At 43.8% G+C, this 27,377-nt stretch overlaps 1 protein-coding gene across 1 annotated transcript in view; it reads right to left on the reverse strand.

Moving 5' to 3' along the window:
• Window positions 1–3,160: 3,160 nt before the first annotated feature.
• Window positions 3,161–27,377, reverse strand: part of LOC146184908 (aurora kinase A-like) — a 33,504-nt gene continuing 9,287 nt past the window's right edge. Inside the window, exons 3-7 of the mRNA XM_084608653.1 lie at window positions 23,405–23,484; window positions 19,650–19,788; window positions 15,578–15,729; window positions 14,854–15,085; window positions 3,161–3,330 (exon numbers count right to left, since the gene is read on the reverse strand). Of these exons, the coding sequence (XP_084464779.1) occupies window positions 3,226–3,330; window positions 14,854–15,085; window positions 15,578–15,729; window positions 19,650–19,788; window positions 23,405–23,484 (708 nt within the window). The 3' untranslated portion in view covers window positions 3,161–3,225. The remainder of the gene's footprint in view (window positions 3,331–14,853; window positions 15,086–15,577; window positions 15,730–19,649; window positions 19,789–23,404; window positions 23,485–27,377) is intronic.

Below are 27,377 nucleotides of genomic sequence, written 5' to 3' on the forward strand. Positions count from 1 at the left end.
TCCAAGGAAGATAATCTGCTTGGATGGTGGTTCCATTCCTGGTCGAGGCACGATTGTTCGAGCCTTAACTCTACTGCGGACATTCAGCTAGTTTGGGCTGATGCCATATACGACAAGGAAGATAAAAAACGTTTAGGGGTGACACTTAACCTCATCGGTTGAGGGCATGAGGCGATAGTGTCGCCCCATATGGACGATGTTTCGTCACTCTGATAACATGCTTGTTTTTGTTTTTTGATTTTGCATTGTTTATTATTTTTTATATTTTATGTTCTTGATTTTCTATAACTTGTAATTTCTTATATTTATGCACCGACAAGTCGGAACAGCTTACATTGGCTTTCCATTCTGAGCAGTTCGTCATCTTTGTAATAACTCAGACTAGTAATAATGATAATCTTTACCACGACCACTACGACGACAGCACGGCTTTTCGTCAGAACGAGTTGGGTAAGCTTACTTAAAGAGCAATGCGAAGTACAAAACGAAAACACACAGATATATGGGCGTACGCAGGCGCCAACTGAAGTTTTGTTGCGGTATATATGGGCAGCGAGAAAAAAGGGGTGCTGTAGATCTCTACTTTCATCTCAACATCAAGATATTCAAGGCTGTCCGGGCAGTTCTCCAGTTTCTTCAAGACATAAACGTGGATGCCTTACTCTGAGGTGAGGACACAACTGCGACTCCAGCTTCGCGCGACTCTGTTCTCTACATTAAGGCCATCAGTGTGCGCCCACGAGAAATGCCAGACTTCTTCGCGAGAATCCGCGAAATACCGCTAAGTTTTTATGTCATCACCTGATGATTTCATCGGCCATGACCCCACATGAGGCATGACCGGATGGGACATCATGACGTCACATCCGATCACGTACAATAAATTAGACTCACGTCACCATCACGTCACGGCCACTCAGGACCAATGACATCACTAGGCGATTACTGCATATACGAAGCTGACCCGTCATTGCTGAGCCATTACGTTGGCCCTCGCGTGCCGCACCGCAGATCATACAGAAGAAGCAGGAACCACCCGCGTTTCCAAAAAAGGCTTTCGCCTCATCACACGTTAGTGGCCCAAAGTACCGCAAAATTCTACTTCCCCCTTTTTTCTCTCCTATCTTCATGCCGGAAGTGATGGCGGCATATTAACCATGAGGCACAATCCCATACAGTTTCTTCTTTCCGTCTTCGTTCAACCTCATTCTCGCACGAACGGACGCACGCACGCACGCACGCACGCACACACACACACACACACACACACACACACACACACACACACACACACACACACACACACACACACACACACACACACACACACACACACACACACACACACACACACACACACACACACACACACACACACACACTCACGCACATACACACGACCGTATGGTAAGGAACAGCTATGCCATTCGAAGGGATATTCACCGAAACAAAGTGTGATATTAAATGCCCTGTCGAGTCTGCTCTTAAGGCGAAGTTCGAGCTAAAAACGTTTTAGAGCGGTCTGCTGCGGTATGAGCGATACATACAGCGAGTTCGGGCTGATGCTGGCCTTTACCCTTGACATTAACATTACAACAGGTGTTTCCCTCTGCGTTGAGACAGTCTGCCTACCAGTGACCTCATGCACACCGTGGGATCAGAGCAAAACATTAAAACAAAAACATCTAAATTATACTTATATTGCCGCACCAGTGTGCCAACAGCTGACGCCGCCAATCAAATCGCATACGTCCGAAGGATGAACCACTGCTATGTTTTCGTGTTTCTTCAGCTAACGTCCGATATACATGTTCGCCACCATCACAAAGTGTGAATTTTTTTCTCCTCCGCCAAAACATGAGGGTAGAGATTTTGTCCCATTAAAACGTTCTGTTTGCAGCTCGCACGATTAGAGCATACTAAAGAAATCTACTTCTGCTATTATATCGCACTGTGTTTCACGATCAATCTATGAGTTTTAGAAAGCAGCTTTCATATCGTTTCGAAAAGTAATGTTAGTAAGGAGAAAAGCCAAAATAGATAAACTGAAGACTATCCATACTTGGCAGCCCACCACCTTGTCTCTATGTTTAAGACACTCACCTATTGTGTCTAAAGACACGAAGTGAATCTTCGAAATTCATGCAGCAGTGTCGCTGCTAGCAGTCGTAGTTTAGGCATCGAGGCACCCTGTAGGAACTAGTCAGTTGTGGTGGTGGCGGTAAATATGTATTGTCTATTACCTACAAAGAGGCGTTTTGGTTCAGACCCTATTTTCACAGGTCCTCAAATCTAGATGAAGCTACAATTACGAAGCCCCAATTGTGTTTGACGCCACTCACGCCCTGGCGACCAGGGTGAATTAGAAATATAGGTCATTGCCAGCCTCTCCGACCTGCCTGAATTGTGGGAGAAGATTGTCGAGCCGGTGGGTATACTAGAGTCCGCGTGCGACGGCTGGATTTGTTAGGCCCATTCCTGCCGAGTCCCTTCTCCTGACTTAGTTTTAGAGTTTTTTTTTTTTTTCCGGGTAAGTTGGGAAACCATAGCAGGTGTGTGGGAATACTCCACCTTCGGCCTTCGCACACACTGAAAAGTTATCCATTAGAGGATATTGAAAGAAATTGTTCTAGAAAAGCGAGTGCTCTACAGCTATAAAAGGAGCCGAATATCTTCCTTATTTTAAACGGCGCTTTCTTACTGTATAGTGGGTGCTGTCGCCTTCATCATTTTCCATGAGTACACAGTGGTTTCAATCTCTTTGGCATTGCCCTTGAAAGTGCTTCAAGCGGTGCCGAAATTTTATTGCGCAGCAGCAGTATGTTTTCTACTCATAATTTCAGCGATATTCTCCCTGAAGCCTGTCATGAACTCATGTGGCGAACAGAAAACGAAATGAAACTACTTGCTTGCGCACATACTCCACATCTGGCCAGCTCAGCTAAATCCGCTGTAATATTTTCTTTCACTAGCTCATTCGAATGTTTTCTGTCAGTGTTTAACGCAGCAGATAAACTCTAGAACCTTTCGAAAACTTCAGTTTTTGTAAGGGAACAGATTGGATCGGCCAGCAGGAACGACCACAAGAAATTGCTGAGCCCTAGCTGCAAATTTTGTTTCTACAGATTCCTGCTTGAATCTCATTGATGCCAATGTCTTTTCATGCGTTTGGGCTCTTCCAATTTTTGGGCCTGCTGCACATCCTTCTTGGAGGTCACCCCGGCCTTACAGAGTGCTACACTCCACGGAAGTGTCAGCACGAAGGGTCACCCACTCATGCGCCAGCACTTCGTCCAACGTTGGGCGCTCTTCTGCACGCCTTTTCAGCAGCTGCACAAGAATGAAGAAATGATATAGTTAGCATTGTTTAATCGCGAAATTGTCATGATCAACTTATCTCTCCTTATATAAATAACCTACTTTGGTTTACTGTCTGTATCCGGCTGGTAATGTATCTATCAGGTTCTATGTAAGACGATTTACCTACCTCTATCATACCTGTCCGTTTATCTGTCCGGCTATCTGTCTTTAGCACATTTCTTTGGCTATCATATAATCAAATGTCCGCAACATAACAGCGGTTCAGGCCGAGAGTTTGTTGCTTGGTATGAAGAAAACCATGGCATAGCAGCACATATCCCCTGCTGGGCAGCAGGGCTGACTTTGGCAGCCGAAAGAGGTGGCATGAATCTGGAGCAAGCAGAAACAAAAGGAGAGCATACGGAACGGCGCGCCTTTACGAGGAAAGCGAGTGTGAGAGGTGAAGGGTGCCTCAGTGGATAGGACGGCGTATAACGTCTTAAAAAGTAATACACCTATGTGTACTGATAAGGGAGACTACCGAAGGCCTACTCTTGCCAATATCTGTTCGGTACATACTCCGTGGTACTAGGTGGCTAGACTTTGCTTACTAGGTGTTAGGGTGCAGCTGTTACTCCTGGATATATACTGCTGCAAAATGGTAACACTGACTGCCACACTGCCACTATACGACGTACACATTATGAAGAGTGCTACCAGGAATTCCTACTGATCAACACTCTGGTACCAAGACGACCACGGTTACCTCACTGGTTTCGTGGAGTGGCACAGACGAGTTGCTCTAACACAACATAGCGACATAGTAATACCATCTCATAATAGAGAAACAACGTCCCGGTACCGACACAACATCGTGGAGTCTCTAATGATGTTCCATTCTGCTCTTAAAGCTACTTAAGCGTCCACTTGATTTACCCTCTGAATCATATTAAGCGGTCACAATTTGACGCCATTTTTATTCTCAACGACAGCCCTTGGCCAGTTACCATGGTAACTATTTATTTTCTGCCTATTTTTTCCCATATGCTGATGCAACATTCTGCTAATGAGTTGCTTTGTTGCTTATTCTCGGGACCATGCTAAAGAATTCCCTCTGGACATTTGACTCGATTCCGCAAACTCCAATAAAGCCCTGCATTATACCACAGATATTTGCACTAGAGTATCCGTCTATTTGATACCACTCTCGACTTGTTTTATCATGCTCCAGTCGAAAGGAAGGGAGGCAGGAAAGCTCTGCCATCGCATGCACAGTCCCACAGCAGCAGAATGTTTAGTCCCTGGAAGTAGAAGTCCGACCTAGCCTTACTTTTAGTGCACGCCGGAACAAAAATTATGTCTTTTGTGGGCATTAGCGAAATCATACAGTGCTTACGCGCTTAAATACCACGCTAGAAACGGCCCCCATCGGGCTCACTTATCAGTTGAGCCATGCATCAAGAGGGTTGCGAAAGGTGCCAAACATGCTTGCCGGTTGGCAAACGATACTATACAACAATAGCTGATGGGTCCGTTCGTCAGACATTATTTATAGTCCAAAAGCACAACGGCACGAGGCTAGGGGCAACAAAGGACGACACACAACGCTGACTTACAAATACAGTTTTAATAAGGAAGCCATTGCTTATAAATGTGCCAGTGACACTGAAAAAAGAAAAACTGAAAAAACAAACAAACAAAAAATAACGACAAATGTCCCTCTGAGCAAGCAGTTTTGGTACCATAAGGTGCAGTAGTATAAAAAATCGGGTGTTTTCTGCAAGATAGCTGCAGAAGGAATACATACACACCTCTGACTTAACTTCATTATCTCTGACGCTTCGATAATTTCTCTAGTCAGATGATCTTTGTATGTATCTGTCATTCGGCAGTCGTTATACAGTGGGGGGGCAAGAACAATCACAGCAGTAAGGTCCAATGGGGGGGGGGGGGTCGACTGATTTATTGACATTGTTCTTGTGTTCCCTTAAGCCTATCATTATAATAACGAGCAGTCTGGCCTACATAGCATCCTCCCTAATCCAAAGGGATCGAATATACCAGGCTTTTTACGCACATCACAAATTTTACTTCATCCTTTTTCGTACACAAGGGTCCAGCTTCAAATTGACTTTTCTAACCAATTACATGCTCGCACATGCTTCTCTATTTCAAAGGACCTGAAAACGTCTTCTCCAGCTCTCTTTCCAATTTTTTTTTCAAATTATGGTAGACGGCATGAACATAAGGTACCACAGACTAATTTTCGTCTCTGTTAGTGTGGCTGACTGTGGTATCAGATTTCAACTTTGTCAACATTGTCCGCTACTGTCGCTAGAATATTAAGAGGGTATTCAGCAGTGCGACGCTCTCAACATTACTATAAGAGCTATTCACTGTCCAGTGGGTGTATGATGTCTTGATTGGCATTACTGATGCAAGACAGTGCCCCTTTTTACAAGTTTTGAATGAAAGAAACAGTATGGAAGCAACAGCATTTACCTATCGGTTCATAACACCAGCATTTACGTGCAACAGTGAAATACAAGGTCAAGTCAAGAAATTTTACCAGTCATTCATGGGCACTTCAAGTGTCACTTCAAGAGTCGGAAGAACGTATGAAAAAATACGGAAACAATAGCAATACATTCTTCATCGAAATTCACCGAATAAGATTTCATCAAAACCAGATAGCCATCTAGAAAGCGGAAAATCTTGCAGCATGTGAACTAGTGAGACGATTTTTAAGTGTCCTTTCGTACATACCTCAGTCCAAATCGATGAGCAATGGACCTACGCACGCGGCTTGGTATTGCCCGTTCTTCTGAACGATAACGTGGCCATCCTATTCAGCGTAAGTAAACTCAAGGTAGGTTTGTATCAGGGCCAAAATGTTTTGCACAGAGAAGCGAGATGCATTCTAGAAAGCAACTGCTCCGTTCCTCTCACTTACTTCAATACACTTTAACAGTTTTTCATGCGGAATAGAACAATACATGTCTTTGACGACAATAGGGCAAGCACGCAGCACTTTGTCTTAGTTATTTAAAAAAATCCAATTACCGTCGTTTGATTTCTTTCTCTTATAAGGGTCGTCAACAGTTAAGAGGGCTAATCGTTTTTGTAGGAACTTCCCAAAGCAGCTTGAATAGCACCTTGCATTTCCAGTTTGTTATTCCGTTACTACTTTCGGACTATAACTCTACAAGATTTGCAGCGAATAACAATTTACTACTCCCGAAAAAGCGTGCAGCGGTGGCGTAGCGGTAGAACATCCGCCTCGCATGCAAGAGGACCGGGGTTCAAATCCCGGTGCCGCGCAATTCTCCACCGGATGACAAAAAAAAAATAAAAAATCCGCGTGTCGATGGAATTGCATATACAGGTTTGGGGTGCGACCTGATGCCGGTAAACACATCCGGCAACGCACTCCCTCACCAGAACAGGAGTTGGCCACCCTGGTGCAGTAATTGGTCACAACCTCCTATGATAAGCTCCATAAAACCCCGGCCCTCAGTCACCAGCGGCTGCGGAACAACTGACCACGGCGGCGGTCAGACCTGTGACGCAGCAGGGGGTGCTAAGAAAGCCTGGCTCCGCTGGACAGGCCGCCATTGGAAACTGACCCTGGCAACGTTTAATGCTGGAACCCTTGCTAGTGAAGCTAGTTTAGCAGTGCTGTTAGAGGAACTAGAGGGCATGAAATGGGATGTCATAGGGCTTAGTGAGGTTAGGAGGCCGAATGAGGCATATACTGTACTGAAGGATGGGCATGTACTGTGTTATCGAGGTTTACCAGAGAGGCGACAACTAGGGGTAGGTTTCCTTCTCAATAAGTATATAGCGGGTAATATAGATGAATTCTATAGTATTAATGAGAGGGTTGCGGGCATCGTAATTAGGCCTAATGAACGGTATAAACTGAAGGTTGTACAGGCCTATGCACTTACATGTAGTTATGATGACCAGGCGGTTGAAAGCTTCTATGAAGATATAGAATCGGCAATGCGAAAAGTAAAGACGCAGTATACTGTACTAACGGGCGACTTCAATGCCAAGGTAGGGAAAAAACAGGCAGGAGACAATGCAGTAGGTGACTATGGCATTGGCTCTAGGAATAGCAGGGGGGAGTTACTAGTTGAGTTTGCAGAGCGCAATAACTTACGAATCATGAATACCTTCTTCAGCAAACGGAAGAACCGGAAATAGCCATGGAAAAGTCCTAACGGAGATACTAAAAATGAAATCGACGTCATAATGTGTTCAAACCCCCGCCATTGTGCAGGATGTAGAGGTAATCGGGAAAGTTCGATGTAGTGACCACAGGATGGTGAGGTCCCGAATCAGCTTAAATCTGAAGAAGGAAAGCAATAGATTAGTAAGAAAGAAACCCATCAACGAATTAGCGGTGAGGGGGAGGGCAGAAGAGTTCAGGATCTCGCTAAAGAATAGGCATTCAGCTCTAACTGAGGATGGCGACATTACCCTAGAGGCAATGAGCAATAATGTCAGAGATATCATTACTGAGTGCGCGGTAGAAGTAGGCGGTAGGATAGTTAGAGAGGATACCGGTAAGCTGTCTAAGGAGACGAAAGATTTGATTAAGAAACGGCAGAGTATGAAAGCTTCCAATCCAACAGACCAGATCGAATTGGCCGAGATATCAAAGCTAATCAATAAGCGCAAGGTGGCCGATATAAGGAAGTATAACATGGAGAAAATTGAGCATGCTGTAAAGAACGGGGGAAGCCTTAAAGCGGTAAAGAAAAAAATTGGGCATAGGCAAAAACCAGGTGTATGCTATAAGGGACAAGGCGGGCAACATCATCACTAATATGGACAAGATAGTCAAAGTAGCCGAGGAGTTCTATACAGATCTCTACAGTAGCCAAAGTAGTCAGGACCGTAATGAGATTGGCGGTAGGGAAAAACAGTCAGACGTTCCACCAGTAACGAAGGACGAGGTCAAGAAAGCACTAGAAACTATGAAAAGGGGGAAATCAGCTGGAGAGGATCAGATAACTACAGATTTGCTGAAGGACGGGGGGGATATCATGCTAGAAAAACTGGCCACCCTGTATACGCAGTGCCTGGTGTCATCGACGGTACCAGAAGCATTGAAGAATGCAAACATTATCCTCATTCACAAGAAAGGGGACTCTAAGGACCTTAAAAATTACAGACCAATCAGCTTACTGTCTGTTACGTATAAGGTATTTAGTAAGGTAATCGCTAATAGAATCAGGACAACCTTAGACTGCAATCAAGCAAAGGATCAAGCAGGGTTTCGGAAACGGTACTCTACTATCGATCATATTCATACCATCAATCAGGTGATAGAAAAATGCTCGGAATATAACCAGCCCTTATAGATAGCATTCATTGATTACGAAAAAGCATTTGACTCAGTTGAAACCTCGGCGGTGATGCAGGCATCGCGAAATCAGGGGGTAGACGAGCCGTACGTGAAAGTGCTGGAAGATATATATAGTGGCTGCACAGCAACCATAGTTCTACATAAAGAGAGCAACAAAATTCCCATAAAGAAAGGTGTTAGGCAAGGAGACACAATCTCCCCAGTACTATTCACAGCTTGTTTAGAGGAAGTATTCAGAGACTTGGAATGGGAGCAGTTTGGGATAAGGGTAGATGGAGAATACCTCAGTAATCTGCTATTTGCTGATGACATTGCCTTGCTAAGCAACTCGGGGGATGAACTGCAAATAATGATTGATGACCTAGACAGAAAAAGTAGAAAGGTAGGCTTGAAAATCAATATGCAGAAGACTAAGGTAATGTTCAACAGTCTCGGGAAGGAACAGCAGTTTACATTAGGTAGCGAAATACTGGAAATAGTAGGCGAATATGTCTACTTAGGACAGATAGTAACCGCAGATTCGGACCATGAAAAGGAAATATCAAGAAGAATAAGATTGGGATGGAGCGCATTTGGCAAGCACTCGCAGATTATGACTAGCAGCTTACCGGTATCGCTCAAGAGGAAAGTATACAACAGTTGCATCTTGCCTGTACTCACCTATGGGGCTGAAACGTGGACGCTAACCAAGAGAGTTCTACTTAAGTTGAGGACAACCCAGAGGGCTATGGAACGAAAAATGGTAGGGGTAACATTAAGAGATAGAAAGCGTGCAGAGTGGGTCAGAGAAATAACTCAAGTTACCGACATTCTAGTGGAAATTAAGAAGAAGAAATGGACATGGGCAGGACATGTAGTGCGAAGAGAGGATAACCGATGGTCGCTTAGGGTAACAAACTGAATTCCAAGGGAAGGAAAGCGTAGCAGGGGGAGGCAGAAAGTTAGGTGGGCGGATGAGATTAAGAAGTTCGCAGGGGTCAAGTGGACGCCGCTAGCACAGAACCGGGTTAAGTGGAGAAATATGGGAGAGGCCTTCGCCCTGCAGTGGGTATAATCAGGCTGATGATGATGATGATGATGACTCCCGAAAGTTCGTACTAATTATAGAAAAATGACGACATCTTTTGCAGCCATTTCATTTTGGAACTCATTGCCTTTAACACTGAAAACTTATATGCCCTTGCCCACATTTAAGAATAACTTGAAGGAATATTTGTTGAACTGCTGATGTTTTATATTTTTTATTTCTGATACCTGTGTTAGTGCCTTTGTTTTTGTGTAAAACTACTGATTCGCCTAATTTCTGTGTTAGTGCATTTGTTTTTGTGTAAAGATACCGATTTGCCATGTTTTGTATGTTATAAGCTTTCGCTAACTTTGCTGTTATTATTTATTTTGTTGTAGTGATCTATCGAGGGTCCCGGTGCAGTGTTATGACTATGGGACCCTCGTCTGTATTTTTATACATTTTGTAAACATGTTCAATCTAATAAACATTGAATTTCACTTTCAAAAAAAAGGCACTGCTGCTACGTTCTGTTTATTAAATAACCACCCGTAAAGGCATAACTAATTGGTGAGCTTTTGCGCTAAAAAAAATACACTCTTATCTATGAATAAAAACAGGGCTTCTGTATCGAACTTTTCGCACAATTATTTAGCTTTCTTTTTCGCTTTCGCAAGATGGGCTGTTCCGTTTTCATTAAAAACCGAGAAAACCGCATCGCCCGCTTTTTGCTTAAGCAATCTTTGGGAAATACCCCAAAAACTCCATTCTTTGCCCGCGGCTAATAAAAACAAAGAATTCGTCCGCAAGTGGGTGACATTCTTGTTAATTGGGAGGCTTTTTGTTCGAGGTCTCGGGCGCAGCACCATGTCCGCTCCGTCCGAGAAACAGAAACACCTAATGGCCTAGGCTCTTCAGCTGGTCGGGAAACGTGCCGTGTCATTTCTAGTAGCTAGGGAGGAAGGGAAGGGGAGGGGGATGGGAGTGGGCTTCATCCTTCGCTGAACCGCATACTTTGGGCCGAGGCGTAGGACGCACTGAACATCCTCCGGATTAGGAATAACTTTCTGGTTATAAACTTTGTTAAGCATCCATCTTGGCTTTTTTCGAAGGTTTCTTTGGAAGTAGTGGAAGCTGCTGCTGCCACATGAACTCAGTTGAGCTGCTGATGAAGCAGCTGACTGCATGCCACAGTTTTTCAAACACTCAGCGAATTGGAACACTGCACATGCAGCTTCGGTGGGTACTTGCAAATATTGTAACGGATGAAATGGTTTTAATACGGATGAACATCGTATGAAGGACGAACGCACACGGCTCACAAAACCCAGATCATGCAGTCTGTGCGCGGGTCGCTTCCCCTGCTTCTTCTTGTTCTCTTTCTTCTGCTTCTCATGCGCCGCTACGCGGCGTAACAATATCACTTCTCGTTGTCATTCGGCTTTCTTTTTGCCTTCTGTCAGCCATGGCATAAGGATGTGCAAGTTACTAAAGTTCCTAATAACCAGGACAAATGATTGAGCTCTTTCGCTATTCCCGTCAAACACTTGTAATATTGTATCCCACATGACAAAGTGATAATTGCACTGGTAAAGTAATTGACAGGTACGGAGCAGTTACTTTCCAAAATGCGTCTTGCATCTCTGTACAAAACATTTTGGCCCTTATAGAAACATACCTTGTATCTACATACTCTGAATGGTATATCTGTGCTTTTATTCAGAAGCGAGGCGCATAGGTGCGTGCACTGCTCCAATGCTCAGAGAGTTTTATTGAGCTATGCACTACCGGACACTTAAAATCATCTCATAAGTTCAAATGCCGTACGATTTTCTGATTTGTAGATGACTATCTGGTTTTGATTAAATCTGATTCGGTAAATTTTGGTGAAGAATTTATTGCTATCATTTCGGTCTATTTTTCAAGTTTTTGCGCCTCTTGAAGTGACACATTAAGCGCCTGTGAATGACTAGAAAATTTCTTGACTTTGTACTTCACTGATACACGTATGTGCTGGTCCTATGAAGAGAAAAATATAATGCCGTAGCTTCCGAACAGTTCCTCTCACTCAAAGCTCGTAAAAAGGGGCATTGTCGGGTGTTGACTCAGTAACGCCATGAAGAAATAATGCACCCCCTTGGACTGTCAACAGCTTTCATTGTCCATTTGAGAGGCTCATTACTGAAGGATATCCTCGTATTTTAGTAGCAGTAGCGGAGGGCATGTTGAAGAAGTTAAAATCTGGCACAGCAGTCAACCAAAGGAGCGGAGGAAAAAATATGTCTGTGATACGTTACGTACATGTCGTCTCCTATAATTTGAAAAAAATTGTAAGGAGAGCTGCAGCGGGTTTTCAGCTCCTGTGAAATTGAGAAGTATCTGTGCTCGTGTAAATGGTCTCGAAAAGTCAAGTGAAGCTGGTCCCGTCTGTACGAAAGAGCATGAGGTAAAATATGCGAAGTTCGTAAAAAACCAAGCATATTCGATCGTCTTCGGTTGCGGAGGATGCTATGTTAGCAAAACTGATCGTTGTTTGAATGTTAGACTGAGGGAGCAGAAACATAATGCGAGGAACACCGCGCGCCACATTGCTGTTGACTGCCGTGATTCTTCTTGCCAGTGACTGGATAAAAACAGGCGAATTGTGCATAAACCCAAAGGTCAGCTGGCTAAAGAAATTTTCGAGGCCTCTCAGGCAATGCAGTTAGATCAGAGTTTTGTAAGTACCCATTGTATAGCTATATTGCAGTAAAGACATGAATATTTGCATACGTAGTTCACCTTATGGCATCAAAAATGAGCTTGCTCACACAGCGCCTTTTTAAGAAATTGCTTCCTGAATAATATTTTCGTTTTTAGTGAGCACTGTGTGGACATCCCTTCATATTCTGTTGCCTCATGACGTTCTGCTGTTGCTTTAGAAATAAAAGTTAGTATACAAGCTCTAGCTGTGAAGCTCGGCGGCTCTGCGTGAGCTCCACGTACCTGCGCCATCATGGAGCTGTAGAAGCAACTTGCTTCCCTCTCTCACTAGCCGGTGGCGCTGTGCAGCGCAGCTTTCTCATATTTTCTTTGTTCTACGTGCGCACGTGCGTGCTTACGCGTGCATGCGCGTATGTTGGAGCGTATGTGGGCATGCGTCTGTGCGTATGTATGTGTGTTTGTGTTTCTGTGGGCGTGCATGCATGCGTGTTTTTTGCATTCCTGTGTGCTATGTGTGTCTGAGGGTCAGCACCTGTTTGCGTATGCGTGTGGTCAGTGTGCGCGTATCTGGCCGCACTTGTGCGCGTATGTGCACGTGTGCGTGTTTGTGCGCATGTGTTCTTGCGTGGGTGGGTATCTGCGTAAATTCCTGCGTGCGTGTTGGGGAGTGAGTGCGTATTTGTGCGTTTGTGTGCGTATATGAGTTCGATCGCGTGCACGTAAGTGTGAGTGTGTGCATGTGTGTGTGAAGGTGGGCTAGCGTGTGTGTACATACGCGCCTATGGTATATGTGGGCGCACATATTTATGTGCGTCTGTTTCAGCGTGTGGGGCCTATACCTGCATGTGGGTATACGAGAGTGTCTGCGTACGTGAAAATGGCTATTTGTGCGTGTGTGTGGGGAGTATTTGCGGGTGAGTGCTTGCGTGTACATGGCAGTTGTTAGTGTACGTGAGTGCGACTGAATGTACTCGCACGCGGACACGTATGGGCACGCACGTATGGGTAAGCTTGTGTGGGCGTCCGTGTCTGCATATGATATGTGCGTGTGTTCTTGGGAGCTTACATGAGTGTGCATTCGTATGCGTGTGGACGTTATGTGTTTCCATGCGCGCATATGTGGGTGGTCGCGTACAGACATGCGCGTATGGGTGGCTATTGCGTTTTTTTGTCAGGAGCTCGGTACATACGCCAGTAATTATTATTCACGATGCATCCATTTTCTTGCTAGGTTTCTGATACAGTGGTGTAAACAGTCTACAAGTAAACGCAGCGATGAGACTGGCCAAGACGTTTTAGGCGAGTACCACTTTTTCCTGGTATCGCAAGTTTGCCAAGGAAAAATAGCAGCGAGCCTGAAACACACACAAGCTACACGTCTACGCGAGCTGTAGGCTGCGACGGACCGTCTACTGCGGAGCAAGATGTAGCGGCCCCAGCATCGGGAGGCTTGCGAGGGAAGGAAAACATCAACACTAAAAGCACGGGCGGAGAGTTTATATGCAGCTAGTCTAGTAACATTGGTTCAGGAGACCATGGTCGAGCCATCTCTCATTGTTCTGTCCTTATCAGGAGTAAGAGCACAAAGCGGCGGCTACAGGATATGCTGTGCTTGAGATTATTAATTCAGATCCTTCTTTGAAAAGCCATGAAAGGTATGTGAGCGGTTTGTCTGCTGGTGCGCTTTGCAGTAGAGAGTATATTATTTGCGCGTAGTGCGTAATAAACTGATTGCATAAATTTATGATCAACTGTTTCGTATTTCACCTCATCCAGCAATGAATATTTTGAAAGCGAAGATTTTTTACAGTGAAGTTAGGCCAAGTTTATAAAAATTCCTAAACGGCATCGTTGTTCGTACGTTTTTAGCCCAAAAGGTAGGCTTTTTACTACTCGCCGAGGGTCGTTCTGCTGCATCGCGCAGTGTAAAAATGGCATCTGTGTGGCGTGATATCGTCACAGGAATCACGTTTGACATCTTCCACATGAGAAAAGAAGCAAGCTGTGTCGGCATTTACTCAAAGCCAATTAATTTATTCAATGTGCAACGTTGAATGCCAACTTTGGTTTTCGTTAGTGTTTTCTTCACGTTTGATACCACGCACTATAACTTCCACTGCTAAATTTTAAAACTTCTCCTTGTATACGATTTCGCAATTTGGACGGCCTTCACCTTAGTATTATATTTACATGTCCCAACATCGAAATTATTGGTTTATTATTCTTCTTTTCGTTACAAGCTATCAGGTGAAATATATGTCTCCTACACGCGCCACGAACAGCAGTCACTACAAAAAATATATGTTTTGGTTGTTGAAAAACACATTATGGATAATTTGAATCGCCTGGTTAACCAGCCGTGTGGACAAAATAATGAACTCCTCGTTTGATTTGTTGACTTGCATGAAGGCCAATTATTGCCACCAGCCTCAAGCTCAAGCTACTTAAGACAATGGAGGCTACTCACTCTTCCGACGAGGTCGCACACGGCGTTGCTCATGAGCATCGGGAACATGACCGTGGCATCTCGGATGCGCTCCTGGGTGCGAGTAGCGGTAGGTGCCTGGAATGGAGCTTTTCCCACGAGCAGCTCGTAAATGAGTACTCCTAGGCTCCAGATGTCCACTTTCTTGTCGTATGGTAGTTTGGTTATCATCTCAGGCGCGCTATAGTCCAAAGTTCCACAAAACGTTTTCCGCCTGCAAAGGGCATTGCAAGTATCAACATGCGCGTTTATGCACCGTGAAATAAGGCACGCTCATCTCTTTGCAATTCTAGCGAGGTGCTGAAACTCATAACTAGCTTAGACTAGTTCCCCAGTATCTGCGGCTGTCCCGGCTAATCGCTTGAAGTCAGTTTCAGCCCCGCCTCGCACATCATTAGTTGTTAGGGGAAAATAAACGTTGCTTGAAAAGATGGCACACCGGCCAACCGAAGAACGAAGCCGCCCCTACAAGGAGCGGTAAATGCAAGCTGGCCGAGTAAGAATAAAATGTTGTCTATACCTGCCAAACATTACCTCGAAATTTCAATCCCCTCTGGACCTAACAAATTAGTTTGCGCTTTGTTAAGACAAACCCGTTGCTCTGATTGCCTACCATGGAGACATAACTGTAAACAGCGCTAGTAGTCTCCATATAGGTACTACAAACGACGACCGATACTTAATGAAAGCTGGTCGGTGTGCCCACCTCTGAAAGGCCACAGCTTGCACCGACAACCCGAAATCCGCCACCTTGATTTCACCGTGGAGGCCTAACAGAAGGTTCTCTGGTTTGATGTCCCGGTGAATAACGTTCCTTGAGTGCAGGTAGTTCAACGCTGAACACAACTGGAACACATACTGCATGAGAGGCATCGAGAGGAGTGCTTATGAGCAGCTGTAAGAGCGAGGTACGCAGCGTATCGTCCAAGAATGCAAAAAAAGAATGCACACCAAAATTTAAAAGAGGCTGGATTGCCCTTTCATCGAAATATTAGAACCCAGTTCCCAACTGGACGACCAAAGATCTGTCACGCGTGTTCACTGCATTACTGTCATTGTACCGGGAACTAACCGCCCAAAAGGCCCAATCGATTGAGACCTGAGGCAACTATATGCCACACTGGAAAACATGGGGTATCTAATGCCATTTTCACTGTCTAATTTTATTCTCCAGAAGCACCGAAGCATTTCAGGTACAACGCACGAATAAATTATTTTCTCGGCTCTTGGGTTTCGTCGTGAGCTTGCAAGGAACATGCCATCTGCAGACTCTCTCTAGACGCAAAAATGGCATAAATGCGGATGTCATCAGCTGCTTTTTTTTTTCTATCACATTGCAACATATTTGAAATACGTGTCCCTCTATTTGATTTTTTTTTAAATGTCGCAAACGTTTTGTTTCTACATGATTCATCTTTCTGGGCATGATATTGAAGATACCGATACAAGCCCCGTTTCTCATGAGTGCACCTCGTAAGACTTCCCGCCCAGTTCTAGTCATTCAAACTGACGGCTTCAGTTCAATCAACACCATGCGTTGACCAGCGAATCCCCCTATTCAGTTCGCCTTTCCAGTTACCGATAACTGACTTCTTGGCATGCCTTATGGATTCATTATTTAAACCACGCGCGTACAGTAAACACCTAGAGTTACTGTTACTTGCTCTACGTTAAAATGTTATCACCTCCAGTACTCATGTATTAGAGTATTGTTTAATGTGAGAAGAAACCGAACAACTTTAGCAACTTCGAACACAGCAAGGCAAGATTGGTTAAAACCTAAAAGGAAACATGATTTTAAGCCTATTGGTCTGCTGAAAGTTAAAAAATACAACGCTCCCGAAACTTCTGTCGCCCTCGACGCTAGAGAAGTAAACCAATAACTATATGACATCATTAAAGGGGTCCACAACGTCCAGGGACCCTATATCATAAAATCCACGCTCACACATCATCCAGTGTTAGCCCCTTCTAGCTGACACAGCCATTAGGGTTCCCAAGAAGACAGTGCTGCGAACCAGTGCTAGTCATGTGCACCACAATGATGGCAGGTCTCAAGCATGCAAAACCACTTTGAAGTTTGAAGTTTATTCGTAGTGTCTCTGTAGAAGCCCAGCATTCCTCCTTTCTTATCGTTTATGGTTGCTGCTGAAACGCTATGTTGGGCGAATTATGGCGGTTATGACCGTGATGCTTTCGAAACTAGTCCAGTGGAAGCATCTTAAACGAGACACAAGGCAAGAAAGCATAAATTCGTTTTTTTTAGGATGAAAGTTTCTCTTTGTAAAGTAGCGCGTGTGCGGCTTATGTGTGTATCTAAATTGTTTTGTTTGTTCTGCAACATCTAGCACTCTGATATCCAAAAATATGCCAATTTGATTGTTGCATCATTACAAATTTTGACAAGTATGGCTCAAGAGGAGCATAATTTAGACGTCGAACGAATGTTGGCTAATAATGTACACATATGTGGGCCCATCAGGTATTTCCAGTGCATCTTCAGGAATTCTCCAAACGAAAGAAAAAATTTCTGGTATTCTTATTTATTGAAAAATTACTTATCAACGAGTGAGGAATAACTAAAAACTTGTCATTTCACTGAATTGTAGTCGAGATCAAAAAGGCTGGGCTTATCTTGCAGAACTGCGTACAACCCTCACAGCATTTATTGCGAACACAACGCGCTCCGGCGCTCCTGCAAATACAAATAGGTGAGTGAGTGCTCTCGTTTGCTAGCGATATGGTGGTGCGCCCGAAATTATATGCAGAAAGTACGGCCAAAGAATATGCTTACTAGGATTTCGGCAAATTTACTAGCAAGCGCGTGCAGCTAAATGATTCCTTATCACCGACAGTAACTACTCAAGGACATGCAGTATAGCTTTTGCAGTAAACGGGGATATAATGAGTTATTTGAGAAATGTCTCTAGCCAACACTTTCTTTTTCTGTCAGGGCCGCTCCCAATATAGTTTGATGCCACAGCCGTCAACTTTCACGTACGCCTACTCCACAAAGGGATATCCCCAATGTGTGCACTTCTAGGTGATCGGGAACGTGTGCTTAGAACCAGATACTCTTGAGAGCGTTCCACACGTGCCACGAGATCCAAGCTGTCTTGAGACCTATGTGCATTGAGTGGGGCTGGGATGGAAACGCGGTATGTCACCTTTGTGGCGGGTTTTAGAATGTCCTGCAGCTGTGCCCGCATATAGAGGACTCCGCAAGAACTTGAGGTAGTGTACTTGCAGCAAGCATGTGGCGTCTGGAAATCCTCAAGGTTTCATTTCCTGCTAGCTTCCACTTCCACTCATGCTCCCAAACCTAACTGTTTTGGCTGATATATCCTCAGATTTCTGTATGCTCTTTTCATCCTGCTAAAATGGGCTCAAGAATTGAGTTCCTCTACTGAACGATTCGTTCCAAAGCAATTATTGCTTTTTAGATGATTCTTTTTCAAGTTCACAGATAATTGTTTCAAAAATCGGGAGAGATACTTCAGTGGCGATTTAAGTGGTGGATTGCACAACCACGCAGATATATTCATATAATAGTCAAATTTAATACGGTTGAGTCACGCTACGCAATAAAAATTACGTTATAGATTTCATGGGGAACAAACAAGATGCCGAATTGAGGACCGCACAATCGGAGGTAAATTCAGCTCCTAATTGTACTTGATCGGTGATGTGACTGAAATACCGATCCTCAAAAGTGCGCATTTCATAATTGCTTGAGTTGGTTTTGTACTGTTATAAAATAACGTCGCAGCACGTCTTACCGTTGCCAAAGCGAAGTTCCCTTATTTGTGATGTACCCCAGCGGAATGTGCATTACATATTTATTAAATGCGAGGGACGCTGTTCTGCAATCGCTGATTCAGAAGAGCCAACTCTACAAGCCTTCAAATTTATTCGTGCTTCGTTATTTTCAACCAAATTGTTAAATCCAGAACAATTTTGACATGAGTTAGGTTCTCATGACCATACCTTTCGCAACATAACCTTGCTCCGTAAATTACGCGAACCGTATAAGGTGCTCAAAGTCAGCATTGCTGTACAATCCACCTATACTACAGCACCGACGTAACCCATAGGTAGTAAGTATCTGTGAATGGTAAAAAAATACCCTCTTTATTCCCGCCGCTCATAAGGCACGCGAAAGTGTCCCAAATAGTCACCTGTACCCAAGCTTCTCACAGCGTTGCCAAGCTATTCCGCACGTTAAATTCATATTTTCGAAGATTCGCTTGTTATACAGGACAGTTAGTTACTGGCCACTTAATACTATATACGCCACCTCATGGCAAGAGCTTAGCTTGGTTTCCCATTGCATTTAAACTATATTTTCGGTTGAAACCATATTCTATGAGCGTCAAGAAGGGACTCAACACCTCGCATTCGAATTCATCTCTACAAAACAAGTTCCAAGCAGCTCCCGCCGTGAAAATGAGTAAAACACTACACAAGGAGACAGGGAGAGTGAGGTGCATGCGTGTGTGTGTGTCTGTGTGTGTGCGTGTGTGTGGGTGTGCACTTGCGCGCCCTTGCGCGTTCAGTACCCCTGTTTCAACAGTGCCTTTATTACAACTTTCAGCAATAGAATCATTACGACTTTATTGACCGAATAGAAAGATAACCCCGATTCTTGTGCTCATGGGCAGAGCACTTTTCGCCCGGCATTAAAAGGGGCGTCTGGAAAACGTCGCATGGGTGATTGTAGGAATCAAAGCATCCAGCACGATTAAATGTGGGTAAGCAGAAGGAAGCAGAGAACTCACCGTTGCGACTGCGTTTTCAGACAGACATCCTTCCTTCATAAGCTTGTCAAAAAGCGAGCCCTTCGGAGCGTACTCTAAGATGAGGAAGACCCTGTCTTCGTCGTGGAACCAATTGTATAAGCAAATGATGTTCGGGTGTCTGCGAGAAGTGGGACAAAGTAGCCGCTGAGCAATTCTGTCACCATTGGTGGTGTACAACATAGCATTGTATAGTATGCGCACGTATAAATTGAAAGGTGCATAAAGTGTGATGCGAAAATGTTTAAGCATTTCAGTATATATTTCAACATTTTTATTTATAGTATTACCAAACTTTTGAGTAAACTAGAATAATGTTGGAGTGCCACGAATTTAAACAGTAGCCAGAAAATGGAATACACAAGGCACTTAGATCCAATCCGACACAGAAAACGAGAAAACAGAAATGGGTTCTTAGCAAGCATTTTTACTTTGGAAAGCTCACGAGGGGCTTGAAGAGTGTTTTACGTGCGCTTTCTCGCGAGAGGAAAAACGATCACGCAGTCAGAAGACCTGGTTATCTAGCTAATGCTCCCTCATTTTTATATGGAAGAAGGACCAAGCAAATGTAAGCATACGCAACAGCACTGACACGCATAGCAATCACTTCTCTGGTTTTTCGGAAAGTTTGGAACGATTCCAACAACTGAAGACATGGCACTTCTAGGTAAACCAAGCATATGTTTGCAGTAGAATCTATATTGGAAGTAGTGTTCAAGCCCATTACAGCTGAAATAATATTCAGGCTTCGCATAGCGCCTGACCATTGCGGAGAAGCTCGTAATCGCGTCAAAAAAGTTGGGAGGTAAGATCACCGTATCTTTCGCTTACGCTTTCCTAGGCGCATTTTTTTTTTCGAGGCAAGGAAAGCTCTGTAGACTTTTGAAGAATTAGTTTTCCTCATTAGAGCGGTCGCTTTCCAGACGCAGACGCACCGCTGCAGTGAATACGTCATTCACGGCCTTTTACCTGTTACTGCGGGCTGCTAAATAGACTAAACGCGCGGAGCGGCATAATTTGTCAATTACTTGGCCATTACAAGTCCTGAGACGAAACAAAATGCCTCGCATTCTTTACACTTAAGCTTCGCACATGGGACTCTTTTTAGCTCGTAGAATTTAAAATAATGTCTTGCCAAGATTTTATCCAAATTCAGATATTTTCTGCACACGAAGGTACTCCACTTCTGGAAATATACGACGTGACAAATCGGAACGTGTGCGCCATTTACATCACCGTGATTTCTGGTGCGATTATATACAAACAAACGTTCAATGATTATTTTGGACTGCATGGTAAATTACACTCTGTACAGCATGAATTCAAGGAGTGTTGAGACATTGGAGGGATATATGAAACCAAACAACTCTTTTTATGTGAAGAAATGTGGCTGCATTGCTTAGAAACTGGCAAAATGAACTCCAGAAACTCTGCCATATTCAAAGTATACTAGAGAAAATTAAATTTGGTGACATTGCTGTGACGTCTCTACACTGGAGCTCTCCGGTTAAGCGCTCACAGAAGCGGACTGTACTGAAGACCGGAAACGCGGACAGGAACCGAAACAGTCCCCATCCCCCCATCCCTCCCCGCATTGCTCTCAATAAAAGGAAGATGCTCTCGCTGCATCCCCTGTACGCGTCCTTCTGCGTCTCCTTCGAACGAGCGCGTCCAGCAGATATGGGCCATGTAGGAGCCAAATAAAACTGCGTGAAGTTATTCATGTCAGATGTAGACTGTGGTGCAAGCTGCTGATCACGATCATGCACGTACGGTAACGAGAACATCGTACAGGTTGCTCCGAAAAGTCGAGGTGTCATCATATGCACGCGAGGAGCATCGGTCCCAACGCATTTCATGCACCACCACATGGTGGTGAAAAACTGAACGAGCCTTGTTAATATAAAGACACACTGCTCTGTCACCTTCCAGCTTTATATTCGATATATTGCCGGCACTGTCTTGAAGAACCTGTATCAGCCGTCTGAATACCATCGGCTCACGTGCTGCTTGCTTGGTCATTTTTGAAACATCGGGACGACCTAGCACCAAAGCCTTGAACATGTCCTAGCGACAACCCCAATCGGACGTTGCGAAGCCCCAATCAAAGCATAAAACAGAACGCGATGATCGACCTTCTGTTCTGGAAGCTCTGTCTACTCGCCGAAATTACCGAGGGACACTCAGGCTAGGGAGTGTGCTTCCCTCAAATTTTAGTTAGGTGTAGGAAACGCGAAGACCCTGTAGCAGCGTCTAATACTGACTGGGCGCCTGGACGGTGCATAAAAAGAAGCAGTGGAAAGAACAGCCTACGCTGTAGAACAACGTTACGAATGGTACCCAAAAACCCTGAACAAGTTTTGGGAAAGCGCTTACGAAGGCTATTGTTTCACCTATCGCGTAATGACACCATAAAAATGAATATATCCGGAGTAAGCATGTGTGTTACACACTATAAGTTTTTCGAAAAGAGACCCCGTAGGTTTCTATCACAGTCTTAACCACACAATGCCAGCTCACGACAAATTTAGGAGCAATGTTTCCCTGCGTATATCAGGTGTATATAAACTGTAACAACAAATTCATAAATATGTCTTAGAATATTTGACCGCTTCTAACACAATATTTCCAAAAAAACTGTGCATTGGTTTTTTATAAAGTGTTCAACTCCCCGGCGCAATTTTTTCAATGCATTGGAAGCTGAAATCACGCCCATGGAATAGGCATATTGTCACGTATTGGGGACAAGGCCATTGGAGACGAAAGAAGAGGCTTGGAATTTACTGATTAAAACATTTATTTGGCTGACTTGCGGTCGCAAAAAACTAAGAGATTCGGCGGCGGCGATAACAGCCAACATGCTTGGTTGCCGTCGAACAAAGAAAACGTGTCGCACCCATCATCACTCAATTTCAAGGCGGCGCAGAAACCTCTAGATGAAGCCACAAAACCTAGACCCTTACAGAAACATACGTAGCGGCCGAAATCATTGGGACACATTTCGGCGCTTCTTTCGCGTCAAAGTAGCTGATGAAGCTGCGTCTCGCGACAATCAATTGTGCTCTACAATTACACAGATAATGCAGCAAGCTAGCAGCTGCGACAAATACATAATTGAATGGTATGCAGCAATATATAAATTTATCAGTGTTGGACCCCTCAGCCGACATCTCAGGAAAAAAGGCCCGTGAAGTCTCCTATTTCAAAGGTGAAAACAAAAATAGAAGAAACGAGACTAAAAGAAATTTAACAAAAAGCACGAATTGGTGCACACATAGTTTAATTTGAACGAGAAGCATGCTTAGATCATATTACCGATCACATTACATTAGTGTGTTGACGCAAAATTACATGTCCCGGAAAGCCGGATTTGTATCAACTTTCTCATCGCCTCCTGCTCTGCAACCGTACTAAACGCTAGTTCGAATTATATGTTTCATTGGAAGCAAAACGTAACTGTTTATAGTGTGATTTCAGATGACGTTAAAACCCAAGGGACGGACTCTATACGCTGCCCTTCTCTAGGACTGCCACCATTCTTACTTTCATTCCTTCCTTCACCGTTTCCCTCAGGGCACGATTGGGGAGTCAAGCAATTGATTCGTGCTGGCAGTTCCACCAATGCGGAAAGCCCAGAAAGCAGGGATAAGCTCTGCGCAACAGCATAAGCCACTACGCAACGTGTTAGAAGCTAGACTAACAGCGCATTCACGACAGCGAAGTGCGAGCAAGCTCACCTCAGTTGACCGTGAATCTGAATTTCCCTAACAAGCTGTGCCTCCATGTTGGCCCTCTGCACAGCTTCCTTGTCCAGTACCTGCACGCGCAAAGTTGTGATGATGAACAATTCAGGCAAAGTTAGTAGGCGTTGAAAAGTTACGCGGAAACAGGAACCCTGCGCTGAACTTCGTTGTGCCGCCTTAACACGGAGCTATACAAAAAGGAGCAAGCAGTTTTCGGTTAACCCGTAGGTGGGCGGATTGATGCCTCCGCTTTTCGAATGAGGCGCGTTAACCAGTAGTGCGTCTCTACGCTGACTGCTGGTACCTATGGGGGTGAGCTCCCGTACTCTTTCAGACAGCCTCAAGGGGCAAAAGTCGGCTAACGAGGCAGCATCAAGAGCATCGAGAGAGCGAATGTTTTCTCTCAAAGGTCCGCCTCCGATCTTCAACAACACGGTTTCTTTTGGCTGTCTGTAAAGTATTGACTGACGGACGATGGGTCTTTAAAGCTAACACATTTCTCACTTCATAAAGACCATTTACGCTGGATGGTACAGTTTTCGAAACTCTGTAGCGAGTCCTTTTATTCAAGAGACACCTTAGCGCAAATTAGCGGCAAAGACAGAGAACACTTGGCGAAGCAGGCGTTCAGTTTTTCTCAGTTCCAGTAAGGATTGGGCCCCTAAAAGACGACTGCAGCATTCACATACACCAATGATTTAAAAAACCGCTTTGAAACGGAGCGTACACAAGACACAACGGTATGCTAAAGTCACACAGAACTAGACAGGATGAGTACATTTTTGTGCATTTTCAAGATTAGTAACCAACCTACCGTGATAAAAAAAAAATGCGGTATAAAGTTATAAATAGAATCATTGCCCGGGAATAAAAACGTACAATCGTGAAGAAACATATCTGCCGGACGTTCGAATTTAATGAAGTAAGGCATAAATATTAAGTATCATTTAAATAGCACTATTCCTTATCAGACAATGCGATCGCAGCTGACTCAAAACGGCAATACTTTCATCGTACAGTAGGCGCCTATGATCTCACGTGTGCGTCCAGACGGCCCCTAAGAACATGCGTGATTTGAATTGCGCCATGCAGAACCATTTTTGTCGACGAAATTACAGGTGAGGTATCAGTTGCCTTTCTTTGAGTTCTCATGCTCTCTCAGATCTGCGTTTAAACATAGGAATTTCAGTCTACATAATTTCCAGTTACCGCTCCAGTCTGTGCACAAAAGTGCTCAAGAATTAAATACTTTTGTGTTGCCTTTTACCAGCTTTCTTGGAATCCTGTTATCACTTCATTGAAAGTATCACGGGTAAAAAACTTGGCAGCGCTCTGCTGCGTATGATGCACACACTTTATTCCTGAGTCCTCCAATCAGTTACTCCAAAATGTCGGTACTCTTCACCAACCACAATTCACATACGCATGCAGTCATTCGGCGTATTCGTCGCAGACTGCATGGCCTCAAAAAGGTTATGGCAAGAAATGTCGCACAGTCTTTGCTTCCATACCAAATTCACGAACGTGTGCCCGGAGAATAAAAAACGGAATAAGGCTGGTGGCGTATGTAAGCCAGACGTTTGTGCTATGAGACATTCCCACATCGTGTGCCGCCTATTTGGCGATTGTACACACGATACTGTTGTCGTGCTGGAATATGTACAGGCTTTGTTGAAAATGTAGAAACCTGAAGGTCGGTTTCTCCACCATGTATTGGCGCTCATGTATTCGCGGCTGTAAAACATTAATCTTCTCCATATAACTATTTAGACCCACCATTTCGCTTTTCCTCAATAAATCAATATAAAAGTTCACAATTTGTCCCCTGAGTTACTTAGCACGCCAATGTGATCCGAAAAACCGCATATTACTGAGGCACTCTTCATCAAACATCCTCCCTAACTTTTCTCAAGTGAGGTGTCCGAATTGTTACTTTAAGGAAGCGGGTGAACCATACAGTTATCTGCTTACCTAACACTCTTCCTTATGGGAACTTTATTTCTTTCTTGATGGAGGACTGTACATGGTCCCTGTGCAGTCGCTATAGAAATGTTCCACTATTTTCACGTATGGCCCATCTACATTTTGATATCGCTATACAGCCATGACTCATGTGGTTTCGAAGGGGATAAATGCCTTCTCGTAGGGCATTTAGTTATTTGTTTATTTATTTATTTGCAATACTGCTAACCCGAAGGTAGGAGCCGTGTCAGGGTGGGAATGACCACAGTGAACATCACAATAGCAAAAACAATAATGAAATATTGTCCAAAAGGATAAAATACATGAAATCCTAGACACATGAATGGAATTAAAAAACAAACAAGTGACTGTAAATAACAATGACTATTTTTCACATGCTACGTTCAATAAACACCTAAAATTGCTGGATGTCTCCCACCTCAAACCATGCACCATCGAGGCCGTTCCACTTTACTACCGTACGAGGGAAGAGTGAATACTTAAAAGACATTGTTTGAAGAGGAAGCAAAGTAAAAGGATTTCTGCGTCTCGTAGCATAACCAGAAGAAAGGGCAACCAATTCATGCGTGTTGCTACTTAATTTGCCTTTTACAACTTTAAACAGGAAACGCAAGCGTGCTATCTTATTTCTGTTTGATAATGCAATCAAACCTCCTCTATCCCTGAGTTCCGTAACCGACTTTTTGCCACATTGATTGAAGATAAACCTGACCGCCTTCTTTTGCACTCTTTCCACTCTATTAATATTAACTAAAGTAAGCGGTTCCAAAATTATATTGCCGTATTCAAAAAGAGGTAGCACTAGAGATTTATACGCAGCTTAACATCCTTTGACGAGTTACGGAGACATCACTTCGAGTAATGTAATTTTGTCATGAATTTATTAGCAATGTGTATAATATGATGGTGCCAACTCAAATCGTGAGTTATGTGAAGACCTAGGTACTTGTATTCAGAAGCTCGGACAAGTTGGTTACCGTGAGCTGAATAGTCAAACGTCAGTGGATGCTTCTTATTTGTGACAGGTAAAACACACTTTTGGCATAGTTTACACACATCTGCCAGGTGGCAAACCACTTTAGAACCCGATTGAGATCAGTGTTCAACTTCACATATTCTTCATGTGAATTAATAACACAGTACAATACATAGTCGTCAGCATATAACCGGAGCTTTGCGCCACAACCATCAACAATGTAATAATAAAAATCAGAAAAAGTAAAGGTCTAAATACTGATCCTTGGGGTACCCCGGATTCAACTGGCAAAAATTTAGAAGAAAATTCTCTATAGACAACATATTGGTGTCTAGATGTCAGGTACGCTTGAAAACAGTTACAGAGTATAGAATGTTTTATATGCTACGAAGTTTAGTTAGTATATTCGAGTGAGCGATTTTATCGAATGCTTTAGCTAAGTCTAAAAATAATGCGCCTATTTGACTTCGGTCGTTTATAGCAGATAAAAAATCATGAATTGCTTCAACAAGTTGGGTCACAGTCGAGAAACCCGTCCTAAAACCGTGCTGATCTAGTGAAAGAATGGAATGAGTTTCAAGAAATGCGGTAATCTGTTTATGAATGATATGCTCCAATAACTTACAGCAGGTACAGGTTAGAGCTATTGGTCGATAATTCGAGACAAGTTGCCTGTTTCCGCTTTTATGTAACGGCTTTATTTGTGACAGTTTCCAGTCTTCCGGCAAAGTACTTGACGACAGAGCTGCGTTGAAGATAATTGTCAGAAATTTCGACAGCCATTCAGCGTACCTCTTCAAAAAGGAATTGGGTATTTCATCTGGCCCAGAGGATTTTCTCTCGTCGAAGTTTAATAAAAGGTTAATCACGCCCGGTCCAGTTATTTCCAAGTCTTCAATGGCAGGCAGGCAATCAAATTCAGCAAAATGAGGTGTGCATGAGTTATCACGTGTGAAGACCGATTTGAAATGTTCATATAAAGCGTCTGAGATTTCTGCTTCATCACAT

The sequence above is a fragment of the Amblyomma maculatum genome, chromosome 7 (assembly GCF_055883805.1).
Source record: "Amblyomma maculatum isolate TAMU_Amacu chromosome 7, ASM5588380v1, whole genome shotgun sequence".
NCBI classification, from domain to species: domain Eukaryota; kingdom Metazoa; phylum Arthropoda; class Arachnida; order Ixodida; family Ixodidae; genus Amblyomma; species Amblyomma maculatum.